Source organism: Salvelinus fontinalis, chromosome 18 (genome assembly GCF_029448725.1).
Source record: "Salvelinus fontinalis isolate EN_2023a chromosome 18, ASM2944872v1, whole genome shotgun sequence".
In the NCBI taxonomy this organism is placed as follows: domain Eukaryota; kingdom Metazoa; phylum Chordata; class Actinopteri; order Salmoniformes; family Salmonidae; genus Salvelinus; species Salvelinus fontinalis.
In genome coordinates this window covers 30,537,655-30,565,449 of record NC_074682.1, presented here as the reverse complement: position 1 = coordinate 30,565,449, position 27,795 = coordinate 30,537,655, and the positions used below count along the sequence as shown (strand labels likewise).

General features: G+C 42.8%; 1 protein-coding gene across 2 annotated transcripts in view; it reads left to right on the top strand.

Moving 5' to 3' along the window:
- The window catches only part of LOC129815270 (receptor-type tyrosine-protein phosphatase gamma-like), a 233,339-nt gene that overhangs the window by 125,463 nt on the left and 80,081 nt on the right, over window positions 1–27,795 (top strand). For both annotated transcript variants that reach the window (XM_055868933.1, XM_055868932.1), the window contains exon 4: window positions 7,797–7,945. In XM_055868933.1, the coding sequence (XP_055724908.1) occupies window positions 7,797–7,945 (149 nt within the window). The remainder of the gene's footprint in view (window positions 1–7,796; window positions 7,946–27,795) is intronic.

Below are 27,795 nucleotides of genomic sequence, written 5' to 3'. Positions count from 1 at the left end.
TTAGCTATTCCAGGCGAAGCAGGCTCCATTGAAACATTGCTAGCTACATAGCTAGCTATCTGGCTAGTTGGTAGCAAGTGTTAACACAAACACTTATGAACAAAATAAAATAAATCAACCAAAGAAATTGTTAACAACAAGCCGAAACAACAGGTCGAGGCTCGGGAGGTGTCCGAGTTTGTGAAAGGAGTGCATGGAGGAAGAAGTGCATGGAGGAAGAAGTGCATAGAGGAAATGACGTCGTGGGGAGGTCATAGAGCGGTGCCCTTATCCTTAAGATGCTGGGACAATCTCAATGTGTCACTGTGAGTGGTCAAAGATTTCACGTTCAACTGAGGGTTTCTAGTTGAAGAGTTGAGCAGTACTTTGAGATCATAAAACACCAAACTTTCTGAGCATTTCATCCTCAAAGTGCCATGACTGTCATAATGACCATATGGATATTCATCAGTAGAATAGCTGGGCCTTGAGGAGTACCAATAGCCACCAGTCTAATAAATCCATTGAAAAGCCTGGCCTCGTTGTAACCCCCTTCGTACCAATGTCATTTGGATGTGTTTATGAAGGTCTTAGGTAACATTAGAATACGAAATGTAAATATTTGAAGGAACATAATTACATTATCATTAGTTTGTTATTGAAAGCTATAAGTAAACCCTAAACTGAATGTAAAATGTTAAATAAATGCTGTTTATGGAGTGCCTTTATTTCAAATATGAACACAAAGCATTGGAAAACAATATCGTATTTTTTTATTGACAAATACAAATACCTATGAAGAAAATATCAGTATAGGTGCCAAGTGTGCTTGTGAAAGGTGAAAATCAACACAAAGCAATAATGGCATTTATAATGAATATACGTGTCGATATACAGTGGGGCAAAAAAGTATTTAGTCAGCCACCAATTGTGTTTGTTTTCCCACTTAAAAAGATGAGGCCTGTAATTTTCATCATAAGTACACTTCAACTATGACAGACAAAATGAGAAAAGAAAATCCAGAAAATCACATTGTAGGATTTTTAATGAATTTATTTGCAAATTATGGTGGAAAATAAGTATTTGGTCACCTACAAACAAGCAAGATTTCTAGCTCTCACAGACCTGTAACTTCTTCTTTAAGAGGCGCCTCTGTCCTCCACTCGTTACCTGTATAAATGGCACCTGTTTGGACTTGTTATCAGTGTAAAAGACACCTGTCCACAACCTCAAACAGTCACACTCCAAACTCCACTATGGCCAAGACCAAAGAGCTGTCAAAGGACATCAGAAACAAAATTGTAGACCTGCACCAGGCTGGGAAGACTGAATCTGCAATAGGTAAGCAGCTTGGTTTGAAGAAATGAACTGTGGGAGCAATTATTAGGAAATGGAAGACATACAAGACCACTGATAATCTCCCTCGATCTGGGGCTCCACGCAAGATCTCACCCCGTGGGGTCAAAATGATCACAAGAACGGTGAGCAAAAATCCCAGAACCACACGGGGTGACCTAGTGAATGACCTGCAGAGAGCTGGGACCAAAGTAACAAAGCCTACCATCAGCAAGGGCATTGAAGATGAAACGTGGCTGGGTCTTTCAGCATGACAATGATCCCAAACACACCGCCTGGGCAACGAAGGAGTGGCTTTGTAAGAAGCATTTCAAGGTCCTGGAATGGCCTAGACAGTCTCCAGATCTCAACCCCATAGAAAATATTTGGAGGGAGTTGAAAGTCCGTGTTGCCCAGCAACAGCCCCAAAACATCACTGCTCTAGAGGAGATCTGCATGGAGGAATGGGCCAAAATACCAGCAACAGTGTGTGAAAACATTGTGAAGACTTACAGAAAACGTTTGACCTCTGTCATTGCCAACAAAGGGTATATAACAAAGTATTGAGATATACTTTTGTTATTGACCAAATACTTATTTTCCACCATAATTTGCAAATAAATTAATTAAAAATCCAACAATGTGATTTTCTGGATTTTTTTTTCTCATTTTGTCTGTCATAGTTGACGTGTACGTAACTATGATAAATTACAGGCCTCTCATCTTTTTAAGTGGGAGAACTTGCACAATTGGTGGCTGACCTAAATACTTTTTTGCCCCACTGTAACAACGGTCAATAATAATCTATTGTCAGTTATTGGACACATTATTTGTGGCCTTGCTCGTGCTTTTATGGTGTAAGTTTTCAAGCAACAGTTCGATCTCATTTAGTTATCCCCAGTCGCCATAACTCTTTAACTTTCACTTGATTGCAACACTTTACATTTTAGTCATTTAGCAGACACTCTTATACAGAGTGACTTACAGTTAGTGCATTCATCTTGGTAGGACAATTACGTATCACAGGCCTGAAAGTAAATTTTTCCTCTAACATAGCTGTGAGTAGAGAGCTATAAGGGGGAGTCAAAGTGAGGAGGAGGATTATTTAAGATACTGTTTGAAGAGGTAGGGTTTCAGATGTTTTCAGAAGATGGGCAGAGACTTTGCTGTCCTAGCTTCAGAGGGAAGCTGGTTCCACCATTGAGGTGCCAGGACAGAGACGAGCTTGGACTGGGATGAGCGGGAGCTGCCCTCCCATAGGGGTGGGAGGGCCAAGAGACCAGAGGTAGCAAAACGGAGTGCTCGGGTTGGGGGTAGGGTTTGACCATACCCTGAAGTTATGGAGGAGTGAGGTAACATTAGAGAACTTGGGAAGGTTGAAAACCAGGCGGGTGCATTCTTGATAAGTTGCAGGGGTTTGATGGAACAAGCAGGGAGCAAAGCCAACAGTTGTTGCAGTTGTCCAGGCGGGACTACTTGAATAGGACCTGTGCCGCTTCCTGTGTGAGGTAGGGTCGTACTCTATGGATGTTGTAGAGCATGAACCTGCAGGAGTGGTCACTACTTTGCTGTTTTCAGAAAACGACAAGGTGTTGTCCAGGGTCACACCAAGGTTCTTTGCACTCTAGGAGGGTGACACTGTGGAGTTGTCATGGTGATGGAGAGGTCTTTGAGCGGGCAGGCCTTCCCCAGGAGGAAGAGCAGTTCCGTCTTCTCGAGGTTGAGCTTGAGGTGGTGAAAGAGGTCAAGGCGTAGGGTAGTTATGTGTGACTGAGACTAGTGGACTCAATAGGCTGAGTGAATGAGTAGCGGATGTTGTCAACCTTTAATGTGGTTGACAAAGTCGTCCGCAGAGGAGGAAGGGGGAGGGGTTGATAAGGAAGGAGGAGAAGGTGGAAAACAGTTTCCTGCGGTTAGAGGCACAAGCTTGACATTTAGAGTGGTAGAAAGTGGCTTTAGCAGCAGATATAGAAGAAGAGAAAATAGAGGAGAGAGTGAAAGGATGATAGGTCCTCAATAAGTTTTGTTTTCCTTCATTTCACTCAGGTGCCCGCAACCCTGTTCTGTAAGCTCGCAATGAGTCATTCAGCCACGGAGAAGGAGAGGAGGGCCTAGCCGGGCGGGAGGAAAGGGGACAGTGCAAGTCATAGGATGCGGAAAGGGTAGAGAGTAGGGTCAAAGAGGCAGAATCATGAGACCGATGGGAGAAGGTAGTGGGAGAGAGAGCGAAGATTGCGACGGCGCATGACCATCTGGCTAGGAGCTGAGAGGCTGGGGTTGGAGGAAAAGGAGACATAAAAGGAAACAAAGTAGTTGTCAGATACTTGGAGGGGGGTTGCAGTGAGATTAGTAGGCGAGCAGCCTCTAGTAAAGATGAGGTCAAGCGTATTGCCTGCCTTGTGAGTTGGAGGGGATTGGGAAAGGGTGAGGTCAAAAAGGCAAGGAGGGGAAAAAGAGTTGGAAAGAAGTGAATCAAAGGCAAACGTCAGGAGGTTGAAGTTGCCAAGTACGAAGGGCGGTGAGCCATCGTCAGGAAATGAACTCATCAAGGTGTCAAGCTCATTGAGGAACTCTCCAAGAGCACTTGGTAGGCGATAGATGACAGTAATGTTAACCTTGAGTGGACAAGTGACAGTGACAGCATGGAATTCAAATGAGGAGATGGACAGTTGGGAGAAAAGAGAAAATCTCCACTTAGGAGAAATGAGTAGACCTGTGCCACTACTGCGACGAACAGATGCTTTCGGACTATGAGAGACAACATAGTCAGATGAAGAAAGAGCAACTGGAGTAGCAGTGTTCTCTGGGATGATCCATGTCTCCGTCCGGGGCAAAACGTCAAGGGACAGAAGGACAGCATAGGCTCAGATGAACTCAGCGTTCTTGACTGTAGATCGGCAGTTCCAAACGCTGCCAGAGACCCAGAATTCCACATGAGTTGTGCGTGCAGGGTACACTAAATTAGAAGGGTTGCAGCCAAGGGGTCGGGAGCGTCTGTAAAGCCTATAGGGAGAGGTGCGAACTGATATAGAAAACACACACATAGTTGACAAAGCAGCAAAAATAGCTAGGTAAGATACCAGCAGCATACCACCCTGCATACCACTGCTGGCTTGCTTCTGAAGCTAAGCAGGGTTGGTCCTGGTCAGTCCCTGGATGGGAGACCAGATGCTGCTGGAAGTGGTGTTGGAGGGCCAGTAGGAGGCACTCTTTCCTCTGGTCTAAAAAATATCCCAATGCCCCAGGGCAGTGATTGGGGACACTGCCCTGTGTAGGGTGCCGTCTTTCGGATGGGACGTTAAACGGGTGTCCTGACTCTCTGAGGTCATTAAAGATCCCATGGCACTTATCGTAAGATTAGGGGTGTTAACCCCGGTGTCCTGGCTAAATTCCCAATCTGGCCCTCAAACCATCATGGTCACCTAATAATCCCCATTTTACAATTGGCTCATTCATCCCCCTCCTCTCCCCTGTAACTATTCCCCAGGCCGTTGCTGCAAATGAGAACGTGTTCTCAGTCAACTTACCTGGTAAAATAACGGTAAAATAAATAAAATAAATAAATAAAATGCTCGAGAGAGTAGTGTGAGCCTTCCTCTCTTTCCTTCCTCGAACAACTCGGCAGAACAACTCCGCAGAACGGTCTTTGTTTTGGCCACGATCTTTGTTTTGCGACAAAACTGCCACTAACACGACCGCCACTTACAGCTGCCACTGAGAAACCAGGGGAGACTGAAGAACTAAAAATCATTGCTAATTGCCTAGCAGAGGTGGAGAGCACACATCCCTGTACTAATTGCTGATTGCCTAGGAGAGGTGAAACCACTCCCCCCCCCCCCCCCCCCCATCCAGCCACTGATTACCAAAACAAGTCATAAATTGCCCTGCCCCTGGTTGTGTCAACAACTATCTGTAAATTATGAGCAGTCAGCAGTTCACACACCAAGTAGGCTACTGGGAAAACAGGCAGCACTTAGCTAGCACTCCTGGAGATAAACAGGCAGCACTTAGCTAGCACTCCTGGAGATAAACAGGCAGCACTTAGCTAGCACTCCTGGAGATATCAGGAGTCCTCTAGCTGTGGAATTAATCACTTCCCACAACAATTTGCTTGCAGCTGAAACTGGTGTCATGAGTTCTGTTCTGAGGGCAGTTTCTCCTCCCTGTGGGCTGTGCACAATTTGGCTCACGCAACGGCTCACGTGGAATCTTTGCTGCTGCCTTGGCCCTCATATACAGTGCATTCGGAACGTATTCAGACCCCTTGACTTTTTCTACATTTTGTTACATTAAAGTCAGATTCTTAAACGGATTCAGTGGACACCGTTTTGAGATTATAATTACAATAGATGAATACAATAGAATAGCCCGCCCTGCTCTTCATTCACAATTGGTGGTTACATAATTATGCATTGTTCGCTTCCTCTTGCTCAACTCACCCATTCTCCCCCATCATACTATATTTAATTGATTTAATCCGTTGTTATATGTGGGAAATTTCAGAATGTTCAGTTTCGAGGCAGTTATCAGGGTGATTATGAACTGGGCACGACACCTTCAACTATTGAGAGAAGGAGCGGAGTAGGCCAATCTGTTGGGAGAAGGGTCAGCAGGGAAAAACATTCATAAAATGACATGCCATCCTTATACTGGTTATAACTCCAGTTCTGTTTGTGATATTAAGGTTCTAACAACAGCAGTGTGTTATATAGACTTATTTAGGAAAAGTCAAGAATGAGGGGGATATGACTTTATAAATGTAGAGTAATTAAACATTTTAAATGTGTTGTTAGTCAGTCATTATGATGCTGTCTGTCTTTCTAGTGTTAATATACTGAATCACTAAGAAATCATTCATATTTTGTTTAGGAAGACCATAAAAAACATGATACAAGACAATGTATTTCAAAAGAACAGAATAGCATGTTTTGAGTTGTATTTATCTGTGCTTAGTAGCCAAGGCTATGGCTGTGTCATGCCAATGAAATGAAGGTGTTAATTTAGCAGATAAACCATGCCCTGCACCTACCACAGTCCACATATATTTTACAGTAAGAATATAATGGAATATAACAGAAGAAAATAGAAAGCATATGTATCCCAAATGTCTATTGCTGATTGTTACCAGTAACCTACTCACATAAGGAACATGCAGGGAGCCACAGTTATTCTAGGAAAAAGTTATATTTTGAAACAGAGACCATCCCTGCCATTTGTGGAGTTGTCATTAGAAACGTTAGAATCTGCTCTTTCTGATAGGGTATAGCAATCAAATGTCTGGCCTGCATGGACCTCTGTAGGATGATATGGAACAAGTACTATTTGATCTCCTTTCCCTTCTTTGTCATTACACCCTGCGCTGGTCATCTGTCACTATTTGACAATTGATAATATTGTCACCCCTCAGACTACTTTAGGGAGAGAACAGCTTGTGGCTGTAGTGTGTGGGGTCCTTGATGATGCTGCGTGCCTTCCTCAGGTACTGTTTCGAGTAGATCTCCTGGATGGGTGGGAACACGATCCTAGTGATGTAATGGGCTGTCTTCAACACCCTCTGAAGGGCCTTGAGGTCGTGGACGGAGTTGCTCCGTACCAGGCCGTGATGCAACCAGTCAGTATGCGCTCGATGGTGCAGTGGTAGTATTTGGAGAGGACTCTGGGAGGCATGCCGAATTTCTTCAGCCACCTTAGTATTTGCAGTCTATGCCCTTTTGGATCAATCAATACATTTTCTGACTGATTACAATTTACATTTGGTGTCCTGGGTTTTCTTATGACCTATTTTAACATAATAAAGGCATTCATTTAGCAATTTATTGTTTATTATCGAATATTTACACAATTGAAATATCAACAGCATGACCGTCATGGCCATTCTAGCAGTAATGGAGTTTCGGCGCTCCAAGTATTAACTGAGAAATCTGTGAATTAGCATGTCATCAGGGACTTTTTAGGCCAATGATGACAGCAAAGAAGAAGGCTGTTATGTGTCCCACTCCCAGAGTCCCCTAGCTTCCAAAAGGCTTCAGTAGACAAATACTTTCATTTAGGAGTAAATTAAACAGGATGTTCTGGTATGCACACAAGTTTAGTCAAGTCGAATATATATCAAGTGCATTTTACATTGGTCTCAGTCATAACGGTTCTCAACAAAACCAGAATGGACAGAGGCACATTCTCAGAGAAAAGGTAAGTCATAGATTGACGTAAGACACTTTCCAGATAACTAATGAAGTTATCCCTCCCCTTACTGACTATCTCTTATCTGCTTTCCCTCTACTCTTATCTTCTACCCTTATCTTCATTGTATTATCTTCCTCTCCATCTATATCTATCTGATGAAAGCTATTGATAGCAGAATTGTTATGCTTTTGATTGACGAAAAATAAAACATCAGCTTTTAATTGTGAGTGAGAGTCACGCCTGTTTCTCAAGTAATAATCCCTATGCTCATTTGTATTCACTTTCCCATCTCTCCCCAGTGGCCGTGCTGCTGAAGGATGACTACTTTGTACGGGGGGCAGGACTGCCTGGACGCTTCAAGGCGGAGAAGATTGAGTTCCATTGGGGTCAGAGTAACGGATCAGCAGGGTCAGAACACAGCATCAACGACAGGAAGTTCCCTGTGGAGGTAAGATTAGTTGGCCACAGAGGACAGGGCGTGTAGGGGTTAGATCATATGGACACAGAGGCTGGGGCTGTAGGGGTTAGATCATATGGACACAGAGGATAGGGGGATGTAGGTGTTAGATCATATGGACACAGAGGATAGGGGGATGTAGGGGTTAGATCATATGGACACAGAGGATAGGGGGCTGTAGAGGTTAGATCATATGGACACAGAGGATAGGGGGCTGTAGGGGTTAGATCATATGGACACAGAGGATAGGGGGCTGTAGAGGTTAGATCATATGGACACAGAGGATAGGGGGCTGTAGGGGTTAGATCATATGGACACAGAGGATAGGGGGCTGTAGAGGTTAGATCATATGGACACAGAGGATAGGGGGCTGTAGGGGTTAGATCATATGGACACAGAGGATAGGGGGCTGTAGAGGTTAGATCATATGGACACAGAGGATAGGGGGCTGTAGGGGTTAGATCATATGGACACAGAGGATAGGGGGCTGTAGGGGTTAGATCATATGGACACAGAGGATAGGGGGCTGTAGGTGTTAGATCATATGGACACAGAGGATAGGGGGCTGTAGGTGTTAGATCATATGGACACAGAGGATAGGGGGATGTAGGTGTTAGATCATATGGACACAGAGGATAGGGGGCTGTAGGTGTTAGATCATATGGACACAGAGGATAGGGGGCGAGACTGAGGGTGTTTATGGTTGAGACTGATACACTGATCCCAAAAAAGAAGGATGTGTCAGTGAAGGCTGTGAACCTAGAGTACAGGAGGTTACTGCAACTCAACGGGGTGAGTATAACCATGTAGGCCTCATGCTGAGTGGATGACCGTAATTGTCTTATTTGAGAGATGTGCAAATAGAGTGACAGAAAGACTGTGGCCGATACGGAGAAAGCAAGAGAGAGACACACATTGATTGCCTATTGTGGCTGTCCTTTGCGATGCAGATAAATTCTCACCCTGGTGGCAGATTAATCATTCACACTGAGTCAGGAGTCAGAAGTGGAGAGACACTTTCAGCATGTCAACACAGTGAACTTGAGCACCTAAAGCACTTAACTCTGCGCTACCATTATGTCTACAATGTTGAATCAGCTACCTGTTTTTGAATCCTTTGCATACAAGTGAAATAGAAGGGAAGGCTCTCCATGTGCTGCTTTTCTCTCCCATGTCTCATAGACCTGGGAATTCTTTCCAGCTAGGTTTCTTTCTAGCCTAGCACTGTTCTTATAAAGCCTTCCCTCTGGCAGTCAGGGCCCGTATTCATTAAGCTTCTCACATAAAACCTTCCTTCCTTGTCTGTCTTTGTAGCGTTAGCTCTTTTCTTATAGAGCTTTTCTTCCCTACATGTTTCTGATTCTGAATGCTTGTATAATTACGATCACCATTTTGTCTCCTCACATCTTTCTGTGACCAATGAACCGTTAAAGGGCACTAGATGGATGATATGCAGCCATTCTAATTGAAAGCAGTCCTCAGTATGGCTCAGTTGATAGAGCATGGCACTTGCAATACCAGGGCTGTGGGTTTGATTCCCACAAGGGGCCAGTATGAAAAAAGGTATGAAAATGCACACTCACTAAAGCCTGTAAGTACTGTAAGTCGCTCTGGATAAGAGTGTGTGCTAAATGACTAAACTCTAAATGTATTAGCTGTTGTACATATGGCTGCATTTGATAGTGCTGCCGTTACCTTTTGTGGTGGTAATTAATTACAGATGTGTAATTAACTTTGATGAAAGGTTTGTCTGGTTAGTGGGTAGTTAAGGGGGAGGAAGGAAAGGAAGCAGGAGAAGAAAAGGTAAAGGGATTTTAGCTATTCATTTCTGTTCAAATATTTGACTGGTTACAGGATCCTAGGTGTTTGACGCTAGTTCCTATTTCACTGTATGGTTGTTTTCAAGCAAGGGGGAAGGCCGGTGACATCACGACTTCCCATCAAACCCTACTCCTTGCAGTTTGCAGTTGTGTCAAAAAACACTATTTTGCTCAAAACACATTTTTGTTACCCTTTAGTGTAAAGGTCGGCCGATTTAATCGGAATGGCCGATTTAATTAGGGCCGATTTCAAGTTTTCATAATAATCGGAAATCTGTATTTTTGGACACCGATTTGGCCGATTATTATTTTTTTACACCTTTATTTAATCTTTATTTAACTAGTCAAGTCAGTTAAGAACACATTCTTATTTTCAATGACGGCCTAGGAACGGTGGGTTAACTGCCTCGTTCAGGGGCAGAACGACAGATTTTTACCTTGTCAGCTCGGGGGATTCAATCTTGCAACCTTACAGTTAACTAGTCCAACGCTCTAACCACCTGATTACATTGCACTCCACGAGGAGCCTGCCTGTTACGCAAATGCAGTAGAAGCCAAGGTAAGTTGCTAGCTAGCATTAAACTTATCTTATAAAAAAACAATCAATCAATCAATCATAATCACTAGTTAACTTCACATGGTTGATGATATTACTAGTTTATCTAGTGTGTCCTGCGTTGCATATAATCGATGCGGTGCGTATCGTTGCTCCAATGTGTACCTAACCATAAACATCAATGCCTTTCTTAAAATCAATACACAGAAGTCTATATTTTTAAACCTGCATATTTAGCTAAAAAGAAATCCAGGTTAGCAGGCAATATTAACAAGGTGAAATTGTGTCACTTCTCTTGCGTTCATTGCACATGCAACAATTTGGGCTGCCTAATTTGCCAGAATTTTACTTAATTATGACAACATTGAAGGTTGTGCAATGTAACAGGAATATTTAGACTTATGGATGCCACCCGTTAGATGAAATACGGAACGGTTCCGTATTTCACTGAAAGAATAAACGTCTTGTTTTCGAGATGATAGTTTCCGGATTCGACCATATTAATGACCTAAGGCTCGTATTTCTGTGTGTTATTATGTTATAACTAAGTCTATGATTTGATAGAGCAGTCTGACTGAGCAGTGGTAGGCATCAGCATGCTCGAAAGCATTCATTCAAACAGCACTTTCCTGCGTTTTGCCAGAAGCTCTTCGCTGTGCTTCAAGCCTATCAACTCCTGAGATTAGGCTGGAGTAACCGATGTGAAATGGCTAGCTAGTTAGCGGGGTGCGCGCTAATAGCGTTTCAAACGTCACTCGCTCTGAGACTTGGAGTAGTTATTCCCCTTGCTCTGCGTGGGTAACGCTGCTTCGAGGGTGGCTGTTGTCGTTGTGTTCCTGGTTCGAGCCCAGGTAGGATCTAGGAGAGGGATGGAAGCTACACTGGCAATACTAAAGTGCCTATAAGAACATCAATAGTCAAAGGTATATGAAATACAAATCGTATAGAGAGAAATAGTCCTATAATTCCTATAATAACTACAACCTAAAACTTCTTACCTGGGAATATTGAAGACTCATGTTAAAAGGAACCACCAGCTTTCATATGTTCTGAACAAGGAACTTAAACGTTAGCTTTCTTACATGGCACATATTGCTCTTTTACTTTCTTCTCCAACACTTTGTTTTTGCATTATTTAAACCAAATTGAACATGTTTCATTATTTATTTGAGGCTAACTTAATTTTATTGATGTATTATATTAAGTTAAAATAAGTGTTCATTCAGTATTGTTGTCATTATTACAAAACAAATGTTTTAAATCGTCCGATTAATCGGTATCGGCTTTTTTTGGTCCTCCAATAAACGGTATCGGTATCGGCGCTGAAAAATCTACTTTAGTGTGTGTACTTTACTGTATTTATACTGGGTGAGGCTAATGCTTAAGAGGATGTGAATGATGCTGAATGGGCGTAAACAAAGAAGAAAAATGCCATTTTCTTCTACTTGTCTCCTAAGTGGGATAACACGTTTATCAACTGCAGCATAACTTTCCCATGTTTCCTCTAACTACAGTGATATACAAATTTGACGCTCTGAGGCTGTACTTTTATAAAAAGTAAAAAAAGAAATAAATCTGGTCACATACAGTGCCATCTAAAAGTATTTACACTCCTTGACCTTTCCCACATTCTGATGTTACATCCTACATTTAAAATTGATTAAATTGAGATTTTTTTGGTCACTGGCCTACATAAAATACCCCATAATATCAAAGTGGAATTATGGTTTTTGAAATGTTTACAAATTTATAAAATTGAAAAGCTTAAATGTCTTGAGTCAATAAGTATTAATCAAATCAAATCAAATGTGTTTATATAGCCCTTCGTACATCAGCTGATATCTCAAAGTGCTGTACAGAAACCCAGCCTAAAACCCCAAACAGCAAGCAATGCAGGTGTAGAAGCACGGTGGCTAGGAAAAACTCCCTAGAAAAGCCAAAACCTAGGAAGAAACCGAGAGAGGAACCAGGCTATGAGGGGTGGCCAGTCCTCTTCTGGCTGTGCCGGGTGGAGATTATAACAGAACATGGCCAAGATTTTCAAATGTTCATAAATGACCAGCATGGTCAAATAATAATAATCACAGTAGTTGCCGAGGGTGCATCAAGTCACCACCTCAGTAGTAAATGTCAGTTGGCTTTTCATAGCCGATCATTAAGAGTATCTCTACCGCTCCTGCGGTCTCTAGAGAGTTGAAAACAGCAGATCTGGGACAGGTAGCACGTCCGGTGAACAGGTCAGGGTTCCATAGCCGCAGGCAGAACAGTTGAAAATGGAGCAGCAGCACGGCCAGCTGGACTGGGGACAGCAAGGAGTCATCATGTCAGGTCGTCCTGAGCCATGGTCCTAGGGCTCAGGTCCTCAGAGAGAGAAAGAAAGAGAGAATTAGAGAGAGCATACTTAAATTCACACAGGACACCGGATAAGACAGGAGAAGTACTCCAGATATAACAAACTGACCCCAGCCCCCCGACACATAAACTACTGCAGCATAAATACTGGAGGCTGAGACAGGAGGGGTCAGGAGACACTGTGGCCCCATCCGATGAAACCCCCGGACAGGGCCAAACAGGAAGGATATAACCCACCCACTTTGCCAAAGCACAGCCCCCACACCACAAGAGGGATACCTTCAACCACCAACTTACCATCCTGAGACAAGGCAGAGTATAGCCCACAAGATCTCCGCCACGGCACAACCCAAGAGGGGGCGCCAACCCAGACAGGAGGATCACGTCAGTGACTCAACCCACTCAAGTGACGCACCCCTCCTAGGGACGGCATGAAAGAGCACCAGTAAGCCAGTGACTCAGCCCCTGTAATAGGGTTAGAGGCAGAGAATCCCAGTGGAGAGAGGGGAACCGGCCAGGCAGAGACAGCAAGGGCTGTTCGTTGCTCCAGAGCCTTTCCGTTCTCCTTCACACTCCTGGGCCAGACTACACTCAATCATAGGGCCTACTGAAGAGATGAGTCTTCAATAAAGACTTAAAGGTTGAGACAGAGTCTGCGTCTCTCACATGGGTAGGCAGACCATTCCATAAAAATGGAGATCTATAGGAGAAAGCCCTGCCTCCAGCTGTTTGCTTAGAAATTCTTGGGACAATTAGGAGGCCTGCGTCTTGTGACCGTAGCGTACGTGTAGGTATGTACGGCAGGACCAACTCGGAAAGATAGGTAGGAGCAAGCCCATGTAACGCTTTGTAGATTAACAGTAAAACATTGAAATCAGCCCTTGCCTTAGAAGGAATCCAGTGTAGGGAGGCTAGCACTGGAGTAATATGATAAAATTTGGGGTTTCTAGTCAGGATTCTAGCAGCCATATTTAGCACTAACTGGAGTTTATTTAGTGCTTTTGCCGGAAAGTAGAGCATTGCAGTAGTCTAACCTAGAAGTAACAAAAGCATGGATAAATTTTTCTGCATCATTTTTGGACAGAAAATGTCTGATTTTTGCAATGTTACCTAGATGGTAAAAAGCTGTCCTTGAAACAGTCTTGATATGTTCGTCAAAAGAGAGATCAGGGTCCAGAATAACGCCGAGGTCCTTCAGAGTTTTATTTGAGATGACTTTACAACCATCAATATTAATTGTCAGATTCAAAAGAAGATCTCTTTGTTTCTTGGGACCTAGAACAAGCATCTCTGTTTTGTCCGAGTTTAAAAGTAGAAAGTTTGCAGCCATCCACTTCCCTATGTCTGAAACACAGGCTTCTAGCGAGGGCAATTTTGGGGCTTCACCATGTTTCATTGAAATGTACAGCTGTGTGTCATTCGCATAGCAGTGAAAGTTAACATTATGTTTTCGAATGACATCCCCAAGAGGTAAAATATATAGTGAAAACAATAGTGGTCCTAAAACGGAACCTTGAGGAACACCGAAAAGTACAGTTGATTTGTCAGAGGACAAACCATTCATAGAGACAAACTGATATCTTTCCGACAGATAAGATCTAAACCAGGCCAGAACTTGTCCGTGTAGACCAATTTGGGTTTCCAATCTTTCCAAAAGAATGTGGTGATCGATGGTATCAAAGGCAGCACTAAGGTCTAGTAGCATGAGGACAGATGCAGAACCTCGGTCTGACGCCATTAAAAGGTAATTTACCACCTTCACAAGTGCAGTCTCAGTGCTATGATGGAGTCTAAAACCAGACTGAAGCATTTCGTATACATTGTTTGTATTAAGACCCCTTTGTTATGGTAAGCCTAAATGCATTCAGAAGTAAACATTTCCTTAATAAGTCACATAATAAGTTGCAAGGACTCACTCTGTGTAACACTAGTGTTTTACATGATTGTTGAATGATTACCTCATCTCTGTGCCCCACACATACATTTATCTGTAAGGTCCCTCAGTCAAGCAGTCTATTTTAAACACAGATTCAATCACAAAGACCAGGGAGTTTTTCCAATGCATCTCAAAGAACGGTGCCTATTGGTAGATGGGTAAAAAATAAAAATGCAGACATTGAATATCCCTTTGAGCATGGGGATGTTATTAATTACACTTTGGATGTTGTATCAATACACCCAGTAACTACTGAGATACAGGCGTCCTTCCTAACTCAGTTGCCGGAGAGTAAGGAAACCACTGAGGGATTTCACCATGAGGCTAATGGTGACTTTAAAACAGTTAGAGTTTAATGCTGTGATATGAGAACTGACGATGGATCAACAACATTGTAGATACTCCACAATACTAAGCTAATTGACAGAGTGAAAAGGAAGGAAGCCTGAACACAAAGTGTTATGTTTGGGGCAAATCCAATTCAACACATTACTGATTACCACTGAACACCAAGCGTAGTGGTGGCTGCATCATGTTATGGGTATGCTTTTCATCGTTAAGGACTGGGGAGTTTTTCAGGATAAAAATAAACAGATTGGAGCTAAGCACAGGCAAAATCCAAGATGAAAACCTAGTTCCGTCTGCTATCCATCAGACTTTGGGAGAAGAATTCACCTTTCAACAGGACAATAACCTTAAACACAAGGCCAAATCTACACTGGAGTTGCTTACCAAGAAAACAGTGAATGTTCCTGAGTGGCCGAGTTACAGTTTTGACTTAAATCTACATGGCAAGACCTGAAAATGGTTGTCTAGCAATGATCAACAACCAATTTGACAGAGCTTTAAGAATTTTTTAAATAATAATGGGAAAATGTTGCACAATCCAGGTGTGGAAAGCTCTTACAGACTAACCCAGAAATAATCTGTAATCATTGCCAATGGTGCTTCTACGCTGAACAAAAATATAAACGCAACATGTAAAGTGTTGGTCCCATGTTTCATGAGCTGAAATAAAAAATCCCAGAAATGTTCCATATGCACAAAAAACGTATTTCTCTCAAATTGTATGGACAAATTAGTTTACATCCCTGTTAGTGAGCATTTCTCATTTACCAAGATTATCCATCCATCTGACAGGTGTGACATATCAAGAAGCTGATTAAACAGCATTACACAGGTGCACCTTGTGCTGAGGGACAATAAAAGGCCACTCTAAAATGTGCAGTTTTGTCACACAACAAAATGCCACAGATGTCTCAAGTTGCAATTGGCATGCTGACTGCAGGAATGTCCACCAGAGCTGTTGCCAGAGAATGTCATGTTAATTTCACTACCATAAGTCACTTACAATGTTGTTCTAGAGAATTTGGCAGTACGTCCAACTGGCCTCACAACCGCAGACCACGTATATGGCGTTGTGTGGGAGAGCGGTTTGCTGATGTCAATGTTGTGAACAGTGCCCCATGGTGTCGGTGGGGTTTGGGTATGGGCAGGCATAAGCTACAGACAACTAACACAATCATATTTTATTGCTGGCAATTTGAATGCACAGATATACCGTGACGAGATAGGCCCACTGTCGTGCTATTCATCTGCCACCATCAGCTCATGTTTCAGCATGATAATGAACAGCCCCATGTCGCAAGGATTTGTACACAATTCCTGGAAACTGAACATTTCCCAGTTCTTCCATGGCCTGCATACTCACTAGGCATGCCACCCATTGAGCATGTTTTGGGTGCTCTGGATCGACATGTGCGACAGCGTGTTCCAGTTCCCACCAATATCCAGCAACTTCACACAGCCATTGAAGATGAGTGGGACAACATTCCACAGGCTACAATCAACAGCCTGATCAACTGTATGCGAAGGACATGTATCGCTTTGCATGAGGCAAATGGTGGTCACACCAGATACTGCCTGGTTTTCTGATCCACACCATTACCTTTTTTCAAGCTATCTGTGATCAACAGATGCATATCTTTATTCACAGTCATGTGACATCCATAGATTAGGGCCTAATTTATTTATTTAAATGGACTGATTTCCTTATATGAATTGTAACTCTTTGAAATTGTTGCGTTTATATTTTTGCTCCGTATACAAAGTGTTGACTCAGGGGTGTACATACTTATGTCAATGAGATATTTAATTTTCAATACATTTGCTAACATTTCTAAAAACATGTTTTCACTTTGTCAATATGGGGTGCTGTGGGTAGATGGGTGAGAGGAAAAAAATATATTTAGTACATTTTTCATTCAGGCTGTAACACAACAAAATGTGGAATAAGTCAAGGGGTATGAATACTTTCTGAAGGCACTTTATATAGCCATTTAGTTTATGGCTCACGTGTGACAAGAAAAAAATAACTTGAACTCAGGGGACAGTCGATATGCTTCCATTAACTTGTCAAGTGTTTTTTTTTTGTCAACATTTTTAAAGTGGCATAGAAAATAGATGCAACAATTGCCTACTACGGTGTGTTTCCATTTAACAATCTTGTGTCGATTTAAAATCAGCTGGACATAATGATGTAACACCTAAAAATAGAAAAAATGGCACCTACGGTGTTGAATAAAAATGAGGTGGTTGAAGTGTTTCCATTAACTATTTGTGACTGACTGCCTTGATTCAGTCTTATGTAGCAACATTTGAAATTGTGTTTTTTACATTGGATAAAAGCAGAGACAAAATGGTATATCATACACTGTATTTGAAAAACAATGGGACAGTAATTCTGCTTTGAAAGTTGATAAACTTGTAACCTCACTTTTTGAGAAAATGGCCTTTGAATGTTTTGGTACCAACTGGGGAGCTTGTCTTTGTCTACACCCATTCAGTATCGTTCACACCCTCTTAAGCTTGCGCCCGACACATCTCTTTAAGGGTCGCTAGTTAACAGTACACTTTAACTTTAAATGAAAACGACATTCTGTCAAAATTCCAAACCTTTAATATCTGAAAATTTAGCTAGCTAGACTATCTTACCCGTTACCCGCTCTGAAATCGGTTGTCGCATTGACATTCTATTTAAATGGATACTTGCATAGTGGAGTCTTTTGTTATGATATGTAGCTAGCTAGCTACAATGAAATTACAAATATTTAGTCAAAATTAGAACCGTGTAATATATGAAAATGTAGCTAGCTAGACTATCTTACCCGTATACATCATGGTTGGACGCTTCTCCCTGTCACGGATGCCATGGTTTCCCTTAGTTTGAAGAAGTAATCCTTGGACAGGTTTTTTCTCCATCTCCTTAGCTATCATACTCTAATTCCACTGATTTCAAAACTCGGCCCTCCAGAGTGTAGAGAGCAACACTTATGCAGTTCTACTAAGAAATATATATTTTTTAAAGCAGCGTTAGATAGGATTACCTACACATACTAACCATCTCAAATAGTCAGAAGTGTGCTATATGGCAGACCAATCCGAACTCATCTCTCGGCATATCCAGCCCACTCATTATCTCAGCCAATCATGGCTAGCGAGAAGGTTGCTAAATTTTTCTGTGGCTAAACCAACTAGGCTCATAATTTAACAATTGTATTCATATTTACAGATGGAATACAAGTTTGTTATTAAGGCACATGAAAGTTCACTTGTTCCAGAAGGCGTTTCTGCCCAAAAAACATATTTTTATTTAAAAAAAAGACTACATTCAAATGGCTCTCATGTGAAGTAGTGACCGCGACATACGCCAAGTTTCCTGAAACGGGCCACATTTAGGTAAATTATGCATTAATAATTTGGCGACAGGCTGTATGTCCTCCCACATAGCTGTTTAATTTATCTGGTAGCGTATGAAAGCCAGCATGGATAGAAATGCAGGAATTTACTCATTTGCCATATTCTAATAATTATCATGTGCCAACGTATCGCCACGGTCCGTGCCATGGTGAAATTTGCACTTCTGTAAATCTGAAATAATAATCATCCAGCCAAACAGAAAACAAGACGAAGCAATTCAGGCATTGTAGACAGTCAAGACAATCATTTCCCTGCAAATAAACATAATTTATATACACTGTTCAAAAAAATAAAGGGAACACTTAAACAACACAATGTAACTCCAAGTCAATCACACATCTGTGAAATCAAACTGTCCAATTAGGAAGCAACACTGATTGACAATACATTTCACATGCTGTTGTGCAAATGGAATAGACAAAAGGTGGAAATTATAGGCTATTAGCAAGACACCCCCAAAAAAGGAGTGATTCTGCAGGTGGTGACCACAGACAACTTCTCAGTTCCTATGCTTCCTGGCTGATGTTTTGGTCACTTTTGAATGCTGGCGGTGCTCTCACTCTAGTGGTAACATGAGACGGAGTCTACAACCCACACAAGTGGCTCAGGTAGTGCAGTTCATCCAGGATGGCACATCAATGCGAGCTGTGGCAAAAAGGTTTGCTGTGTCTGTCAGCGTAGTGTCCAGAGCATGGAGGTGCTACCAGGAGACGGGCCAGTACATCAGGAGACGTGGAGGAGGCCGTAGGAGGGCAACAACACAGCAGCAGGACCGCTACCTCCGCGTTTGTGCCAGGAGGTGCACTGCCAGAGCCCTGCAAAATGACCTCCAGCAGGCCACAAATGTGCATGTGTCTGCTCAAACGGTCAGGAACAGACTCCATGAGGGTGGTATGAGGGCCCAACGTCCACAGGTGGGGGTTGTGCTTACAGCCCAGCACCGTGCAGGACGTTTGGCATTTGCCAGAGAACACCAAGATTGGCAAATTCGCCACTGGCGCCCTGTGCTCTTCACAGATGAAAGCAGGTTCACACTGAGCACATGTGACAGATGTGACAGAGTCTGGAGACACCGTGGAGAACGTTCTGCTGCCTGCAACATCCTCCAGCATGACCGGTTTGGCGGTGGGTCAGTCATGGTGTGGGGTGGCATTTCTTTGTGGGGCCGCACAGCCCTCCATGTGCTCGCCAGAGGTAGCCTGACTGCCATTAGGTACCGAGATGAGATCCTCAGACCCCTTGTGAGACCATATGCTGACACATGCACATTTGTGGCCTGCTGGAGGTCATTTTGCATGGCTCTGGCAGTGCACCTCCTTGCACAAAGGCGGAGGTAGCGGTCCTGCTGCTGGGTTGTTGCCCTCCTACGGCCTCTTCCACGTCTCCTGATGTACTGGCCTGTCTCCTGGTAGCGCTTCCATGCTCTGGACACTACGCTGACAGACACAGCAAACCTTTTTGCCACAGCTCGCATTGATGTGCCATCCTGGATGAACTGCACTACCTGAGCCACTTGTGTGGGTTGTAGACTCCGTCTCATGCTACCACTAGAGTGAGAGCACCGCCAGCATTCAAAAGTGACCAAAACATCAGCCAGGAAGCATAGGAACTGAGAAGTTGTCTGTGGTCACCACCTGCAGAATCACTCCTTTTTTGGGGGTGTCTTGCTAATTGCCTATAATTTCCACCTTTTGTCTATTCCATTTGCACAACAGCATGTGAAATGTATTGTCAATCAGTGTTGCTTCCTAAGTGGACAGTTTGATTTCACAGAAGTGTGATTGACTTGGAGTTACATTGTGTTGTTTAAGTGTTCCCTTTATTTTTTTGAGCAGTGTATAAAAAAAGTGTTTTTTTTGCAAGCAGAAGGCATTTAGAATAAAATGGCAACATCCCGCCCTATAGGCGGTAAATCATTAGATTTGATTCAATTCCATCTTTGAGGACTGCAACCATAGAAATTCTATGTATTTATACCTATTAAGCCATTGTCTGCTTATTTTGCTCACAGCTCACTGTCAATTGCCCACTATCACCCTATGTTTACATATTAGGCTATGGATTTCATGAAGAAAAATGTTTTGTTTGAAAATGCAACTGGGGCCATCACATCATGTGCCCCGCATACCTTCAAAATTACTCGGCAATCATAATTTATTTGAAAAACACAATTTCCTTCATGTATTCTAAGGAAAGTTAGATAGAAAAATCCACCCCTGTCGAACGGATAAAAATGTTGTTGATCTTTAGAACATTTATCCTAGATCTGCCGTTTCCATAACACGTCCCAATGACTTGGTCAATGGAAACCTGCCTATAGTGTGTCGTAGTTTTCATTTGAAATAGACATGGTGTGTGCGTGTGTGTGTCCGTGTGTAAACATTTTGAGGAATAAGAGTTTAAAGGTAAAGAAACCTTCATAAAACCTGACATCCTTTAGGATTGTTACCAGTCACTCTTCTCTATGGCCATGTCCCAATATTTGTATATGGTTTGGCTTACCCCTAACAAACTTTGATTTTCCATTCATAAGTCCACCATATGATTTGCCAAACATCACTAGCCTATTTTCATATCACAGCACTCAATGGATATCAGCCATATATATAGCCTAGTAGTCTTTCTTAGATTCACTTGAGAACCGAACTTCTGATAGATATCTTCAACGTATGATTATTGTTTCCTTTCTCAGAAAAGGGGCTGCAATTTTTCCTGTGCACTTCTTGCTGCTTACTTGTCCTCCATTTTATCAAGTGCGCTCACTCACCGGCCTCCCTCTGAGCTATAGACTGATGGAGCCTCCCCAACACAATGTCACTAATAAAAAATAATGGCTTAGGGAGGGAATGGGTGGGCGATTCATTCCACTGTTGTGCCCCATTGGACACGGAACAAAGAACCCAGATAAACTAAAGCCTAAACAAACCATATGTTTGAATGTACAAGCTCTGAAGGGCCCTCGTGTGTGGGTGTGGGTGTGTGTCGGTGGGTGGGGATGAGTGCGTATGTGCTACATAGCTTCTGACTTTGTATCTTGTAGCTTCACAATGCAAACACCTAGGGGCCATAGTTGTGTATGAGGTTTTAACTTTAAACTCACTCACCTCAAAGTCTTGACTTTATGCTGTAGCAGATCAGGAGGATAACTTTGTGAAGTGCGAGTATTTACAGACTGAGCTCATTCAGTGTCTCATTGCAATGATAAACGGATGGGAAATGGAAGTGTGTGTGTGTGTGTGTGTGTGACCGGTCTTCCTCCAGAAGTTGTCCTGTTTAGCATGGAACACTCAGCCCAGATAGGTCTGGCTGGGGTTCTGGCAGCTAAATCTAACCCTAAACCAGGACTGGCTGTACGGGGTTCTGGCAGCAGGGATTGAGGTCCTGTTTAGCATGGAACACTCGGCCCAGATAGGGCTGGCTGGGGTTCTGGCAGCATGGATTGAGATGCAGTAAGTGACACCATGGGGAAATTACCCCTGACCTCTGGGACACAGAAAGGAAGAGAGGAAGTGCAATAGCAGTGGAATAAAGAGGAGAAAACTGCCTGCGGAAGCCTCACACTCTGGATAAAGCACACACACACACACACACAATTCACTGAAGTGAATTGAGTAGGAAAGCATTACTTTTTCAAAGGACTGTTACCAAATCCCAAGACTCCTTATACTCTCTACCAAGCACTCAAGATTGTCATCTGATGAATGTTCAGTCTTTCCCACAAATAACCTGGATCTAAAAGCTTTGAGCCATTTACTGTTTGACAGTCAGTCAAATGGCATATTTGTCATTCAATGGAAAATTGTCATTTTCATCATACATTTTACATGTTTGAGAATTGATAGATTGAATTCCGTCTGTAATACGCAGTAAGTATGTAAGTCATACAAGCGTGTTAACCCTCGCAAGGCTGCAGGCCCAGATGGTATCTAGCCACGCCTTCAGAGCCCTCATGTGCAGACCAGCTAGCTGTTGTGTTTTCTGACATTTTCTCTCTCTAGCTCCGGCTGTTATCCCCACCATCATCCTGTGCCCGAGAAAGGGAAATTATCTGAACTGAATGACTACTGACCCGTAGCATTCACTTCCATCATCATGAAGTGCTTCAAGAGGCTAGTCAAAGACCACATCACCTCCTCCATCCCGACACACTCAACCCTCTCCAATTCGCCTACCGCCCTGACATATCCACGGACAATGCAATCGCCATTGCACTGCACACTGCCCTCACCCACCTGGCCTACAGGAATGCATACAGTATGCGAGGATGCTGTTCGACTACAACTCGGCCTTCAATACTATAGTGTCCTCTAAGATCTTCACAAAGCTCAGCAAACCTGGAACTGAACTCCTCCCTTTGCAACTGGTTCCTGGACTTCCTGACGGGCCGCCCCCAGGTGGTGAAGGTAGGTAACACTGAAGTGAAGAAGGCACGGCAGAGACTCTTCAACCTCAGGAGGCTGAAGAAACTCGGCCTGTCCCTGAGGGCCCTTACAGTGTTCTACAGGAGCACCATCGATACCATACTGTCGGGCTGCATCACGGCCTGGTATGGGAACTCCACCACCGCTGACCGCAAGGCTCTACAGAGTTTGGTATGCTCAGCCGAATGCATCATTGGGTGCTCACTGCCTGCCCTCCAGCACACCTAAAACACCAGGTGTCGCAGGAAGGCCAAGAAGATCATCAAGGACCTCAGCCACCTGAGCCACGGCCTGTTCTCCCCACTTAGACACGGGCAGTATAAGAGTATCATGGTAAAAACTATCAGACTGGCTGATAGCTACTTCGCCTATTCTATTATTTTGCCAGCTAGATTTTTTTTTACACAAATTACTTCAGAAACGGAAGAAGATAGCTAGCTATAGCAAGCTAAACATAGCAGCTGATTCTTCAACAAACAACAATGGTCCTAAGATCACAAAATAAACTTTTCCATTGAGCCAAATCCACAATTCACCCCTCCAAAGAAAGCATGGCTCTGGGGCTTCTCCGACATGCCACCAGATCCATGATCGAATCCATAACGGAAGCGTCACATTTCAGTTTAGCCCGCACTCGGCAGACTATATATAAAACTCTCCCAGAGCCTCAGAATGGCCGGTTTACCCTAACGTGCAGCCCCACAAACACCTTTAAAGCTTGCACTATACAGTAACAGTGACCTCCACCAAACTACTTCTCCCATAGTACAGACCTATCTACAGTATGACAGCATCAGCAGTTAGCTGCCATAAGGTCTCATGTGGCTCAGTTGTTAAAACATGGTGCTTGCAATGCCAGGGTTGTGGGTTTGATTCCCACAGGGGACCAGTACGAAGAAGTACGTAGAATGTACACTCACTACTGTAAGTCGCTCTGGATAAGAGCATCTGCTAAATGACTAAAATATAAAAATGTAACAGCTGGCAGACATGTTTACATTTGGTTAGTTGTATCAGTGTTATTTAGATGGAAGACCTGAGCTAAATGCGCTATAGCTAGCAAATGTTAGCATGGAGGTAGCAAGCTAGCTCTTTCACTTACCCGATTCACTTCCATTCTCACGATCTCTGCTGGTTCTGCTGGCTGTTTGAGATGCTTTTAGAAGCCTTATTGATGGTAGAGGGCATCCACTTTGAGAAGCAAATTCTTACTGAAGCCCTCCTTCCATTGTTGATAGCTGTGGAAGTTCTCAAGGATAAAATCTTCCCGTAGATTGACGAGTGAATGCTCAATGCGCCCGCCTGATTCTCATTCTCAAGTTTTTCATTCATCGTGTGACGCTGACCGTGGGGCGTTGTGGGATTGTTTTCTAAAGTTAGAGCTTATTTGGAGAACCTCAAACCCAACTTTTAGAACAACATTAAAGAGTTTGTATAGTAGCTGCAAACATATCATCCAATTTAGTTAGTCATTTGATATTGCCTGGCAGACAAGACAAGCAGCACAGTAATCCTCTAAGACCTTCAGATCACTCCTGTGTTGTTTACATATCCTGACAAACATGAACATGGTCCGCCCCTATGGTGATCACTGAGCTGCACTGAAACAAACTGCCAAGTCGTGAACCTGGCACTGGTGATCACTGAACCACATTGCCATGTTGTGAGCATGGCCGTTACATAAAGACCAGTGGGCTGCACTGCCTGTGGCCCCTGGCTGATGTTGTCATGCTCTTTTTCAAAGCAGTGAAGTGGTGGGATCGATAAATGGACCACCTGTTAGATCCCAGTCAGTACAGTGATTGATGAAGGAGCTATTTCCCCCACAGGAGGCCACAGGGATATCTGTTATAATAATATATTAATGTGTCACCTCCTGTTACATTCATTATACGAATATGACATATGATATGAAATATGATGTGATATGCAAGGCACAGCAGAAGGGTGGATGTGTGGGTGCATGCTTTCATATGCTCGCAGCTACTATAATTGTTCTTGCGATGTGATTTTTGTCTGTGTGTTGGTCTTGGTGTGAGCCTGTGCTTTACTTTGTGCTCAAAGTGAACAACAAGGTCTCATTAACATTGCATATATTTCTGCCTCACAACCAACTTGATTTACAACCAAAGAGTCTTATACTTACAGATGCTAGAAGCAGGATGTTGTTTTATGCTGTTGGTTCTCTCCTTGGCCCCACAGACAGTTAGAATAGATGGGTAGTGTCGTGTCTGTCTGGACGATCATTACATTTGAAGACTGCTATTTTATCAAATCAATTCTCTATGTATAATTATTATTACGTGATTAAACTAATCATGTAAACTTTAACTAGGAAGTTGGGGCATCAAGGGAAAATGTTTATAGAGTCTATATTTCCCAAATCGACTCTTAAGATATTTTCATATCTTATCAATTAGTCTTCTATTAATGTACCATTATCACCTCATCAGTTCTCATTACGTCACATCGCAAACCCTTGGATTTCCGACACTTTTTCTGACACACATATTCTGACCAAATAGCTATTCATAAACATAACTAAAAAATACATGTTGTATAGGAATAGCGAGAGAGTATAGGTATAGCGAGAGAGTACCCAAACTCTGGGCGCAAACGACTAGTTCACATGTACGACAGATATATGAAATAGCATCATAAAATGGGTCCTACTTTTGCTGATCTTTCATCAGAATGTTGTACAAGGGGTCCTTTGTCGGGAACAATCGTTGTTTGGATTTAGAACGGCCTTTTTCCCTCTCGATTTAGCAAGCACACTTGCCAAGTGGCGCGAATCTCTCCATGTCAACAAACGGAAGAGAACGGAACACGGCAAAACTCCCGAAAAAATTGCAATAATCTGATTAAACTATATTGAAAAAACATACTTTACGATGATATTGTCACATGTATTAAATAAAATCAAAGCCGGAGATAGTAGTCGCCTATAACGACAGCTTTTCAGAAGGCAATCCCCGGTTCCTTCTTGCGCCTTCCTGAAAACAGGAAATGGGTGACACGTCATTCCAAGAGGATTTATTCCACTTCAGACCAAGATAAACTCATTACTCATTTCTTCTCTCACTGCCTCTTGACATCTAGGGGAAGGTGTATGACGTGCATGTATACTAATACGTATCAGGACCTAGAACAGAGCCTCGATTTCAGACTTTCCACTTCCTGGTCAGGAAGTTTGTGCCAAATGAGTTCTGTTTTACTCACAGATATAATTCAAACGGTTTTAGAAACTAGAGAGTGTTTTCTATCCAATAGTAATAATAATATGCATATTGTACAAGCAAGAATTGAGTACGAGGCCGTTTGAAATGGGCACCTTTTATCTGGCTACTCAATACTGCCCCTGCAGCCCAAACAGGTTAAGTGTCCACGGACCATTCCCACATTCTCAAAAATATAAATATTGTTTAATTCTCCAATTTTGGGGATTAGTAGTTTTGGGAAGAATAATGTATTTGTTCTCCATAGGCTCTCTGTATTTACATGAGTATTCAAACCCTTTGCTATGAGGCTCGAAATTGAGCTCAGGTTCATCCTGTTTCCATTGATCATCCTTCAGATGTTTCTACAACTTGATTGGAGAACTCCGCTGACTCGGTATCGTTATCGGTACCCCCTGTATATAACCTCGTTATTGTTAATTTGTTGTGTTATTCTTTTACTCTAGTTTATTTGTTAAATCTTTTTTTAACTCTTCTTCAACTGCACTGTTGGTTAAGGGCTTGTAAGTAAGCATTTCACGGTAAGGTCTACACTTGTTGTGACAAATAAAGTTTGATTTGATTTGAGTCCACCTGTGGTAAATTCAATTCATTGGACTTGATTTGGAAAGGCACACACACCAGTCTATATAAGTCCCACATGTCAGAGCAAAAACCAAGCCATGAGGTCGAAGGAATTGTCTGTAGAGCTCCGTGTAACGATCTTCGTCTGGAGAAAGAGAGGAGGACCAAAGAGCAGCGTGGTAACTGTTCATGATGAAACTTTAATAGAACAAACTGAACACTGAAATACAAAACAATAAATTGAACGAACGAAAACCGAAACAGTTCCGTGTGGAACACACAGACACAGAAAATAAACACCCTACGAAACCTAGGTGAAAAAAGACTACCTAAGTATGATTCTCAATCAGAGACAACTAACGACACCTGCCTCTGATTGAGAATCATACCAGGCCAAACGAAAAAACCAACATAGAAACACAAACATAGATAACCCACCCAACTCACGCCCTGACCATACTAAAACAAAGAAAATACAAAAGAACTAAGGTCAGAACGTGACACTCCGAGACAGGATTTTGTCGAGGCACAGATCTGGGGAGTGTATCAAAACATTTCTGCAACATTGAAGGTCCCCAAGAACACAGTGGCCTACATCATTCTTAAACGGAAGAACTTTGTAACCACCAAGACTGTTCCTAGAGCGGGCCGCAAAGCCAAACTGAGCAATTGGGGGAGAAGGGCCTTGGTCAGAGACGTGACCAAGAACCCAATTGTCACGATCGTCATGGGAAGAAGTGGACCAAAGCGCAGCGTAGTACGTGTTCATTCTATTTATTTATTAACTGAACACCGACAACAACAAAACAAAATATGAACGTGATGTTCTGCAGGGCAAAATAACAACCAGTGCAAAAATAAGAACCCACAAATGAAAGAGGGAAAAAGGACTGCCTAAGTATCATTCCCAATCAGAGACAACAATAGCCAGCTGCCTCTGATTGGGAACCACACTCGGCCAAAAACAAAGAAATAGAAAACATAGAAATAAAGAAACTAGAACGCCCACCCTAGTCACACCCTGGCCTAACCAAAATAGAGAATAAAAACCTCTCTATGGCTAAGGAGTGACACCGATGGTCACTCTGATAGAGATCCACGGTTCCTCTGTGGAGATGGGAGAACCTTCCAGGACAACCATCTCTACAGCACTCCACCAATCAGGCCTTTATGGTAGAGTGGCCAGGCGAAAGC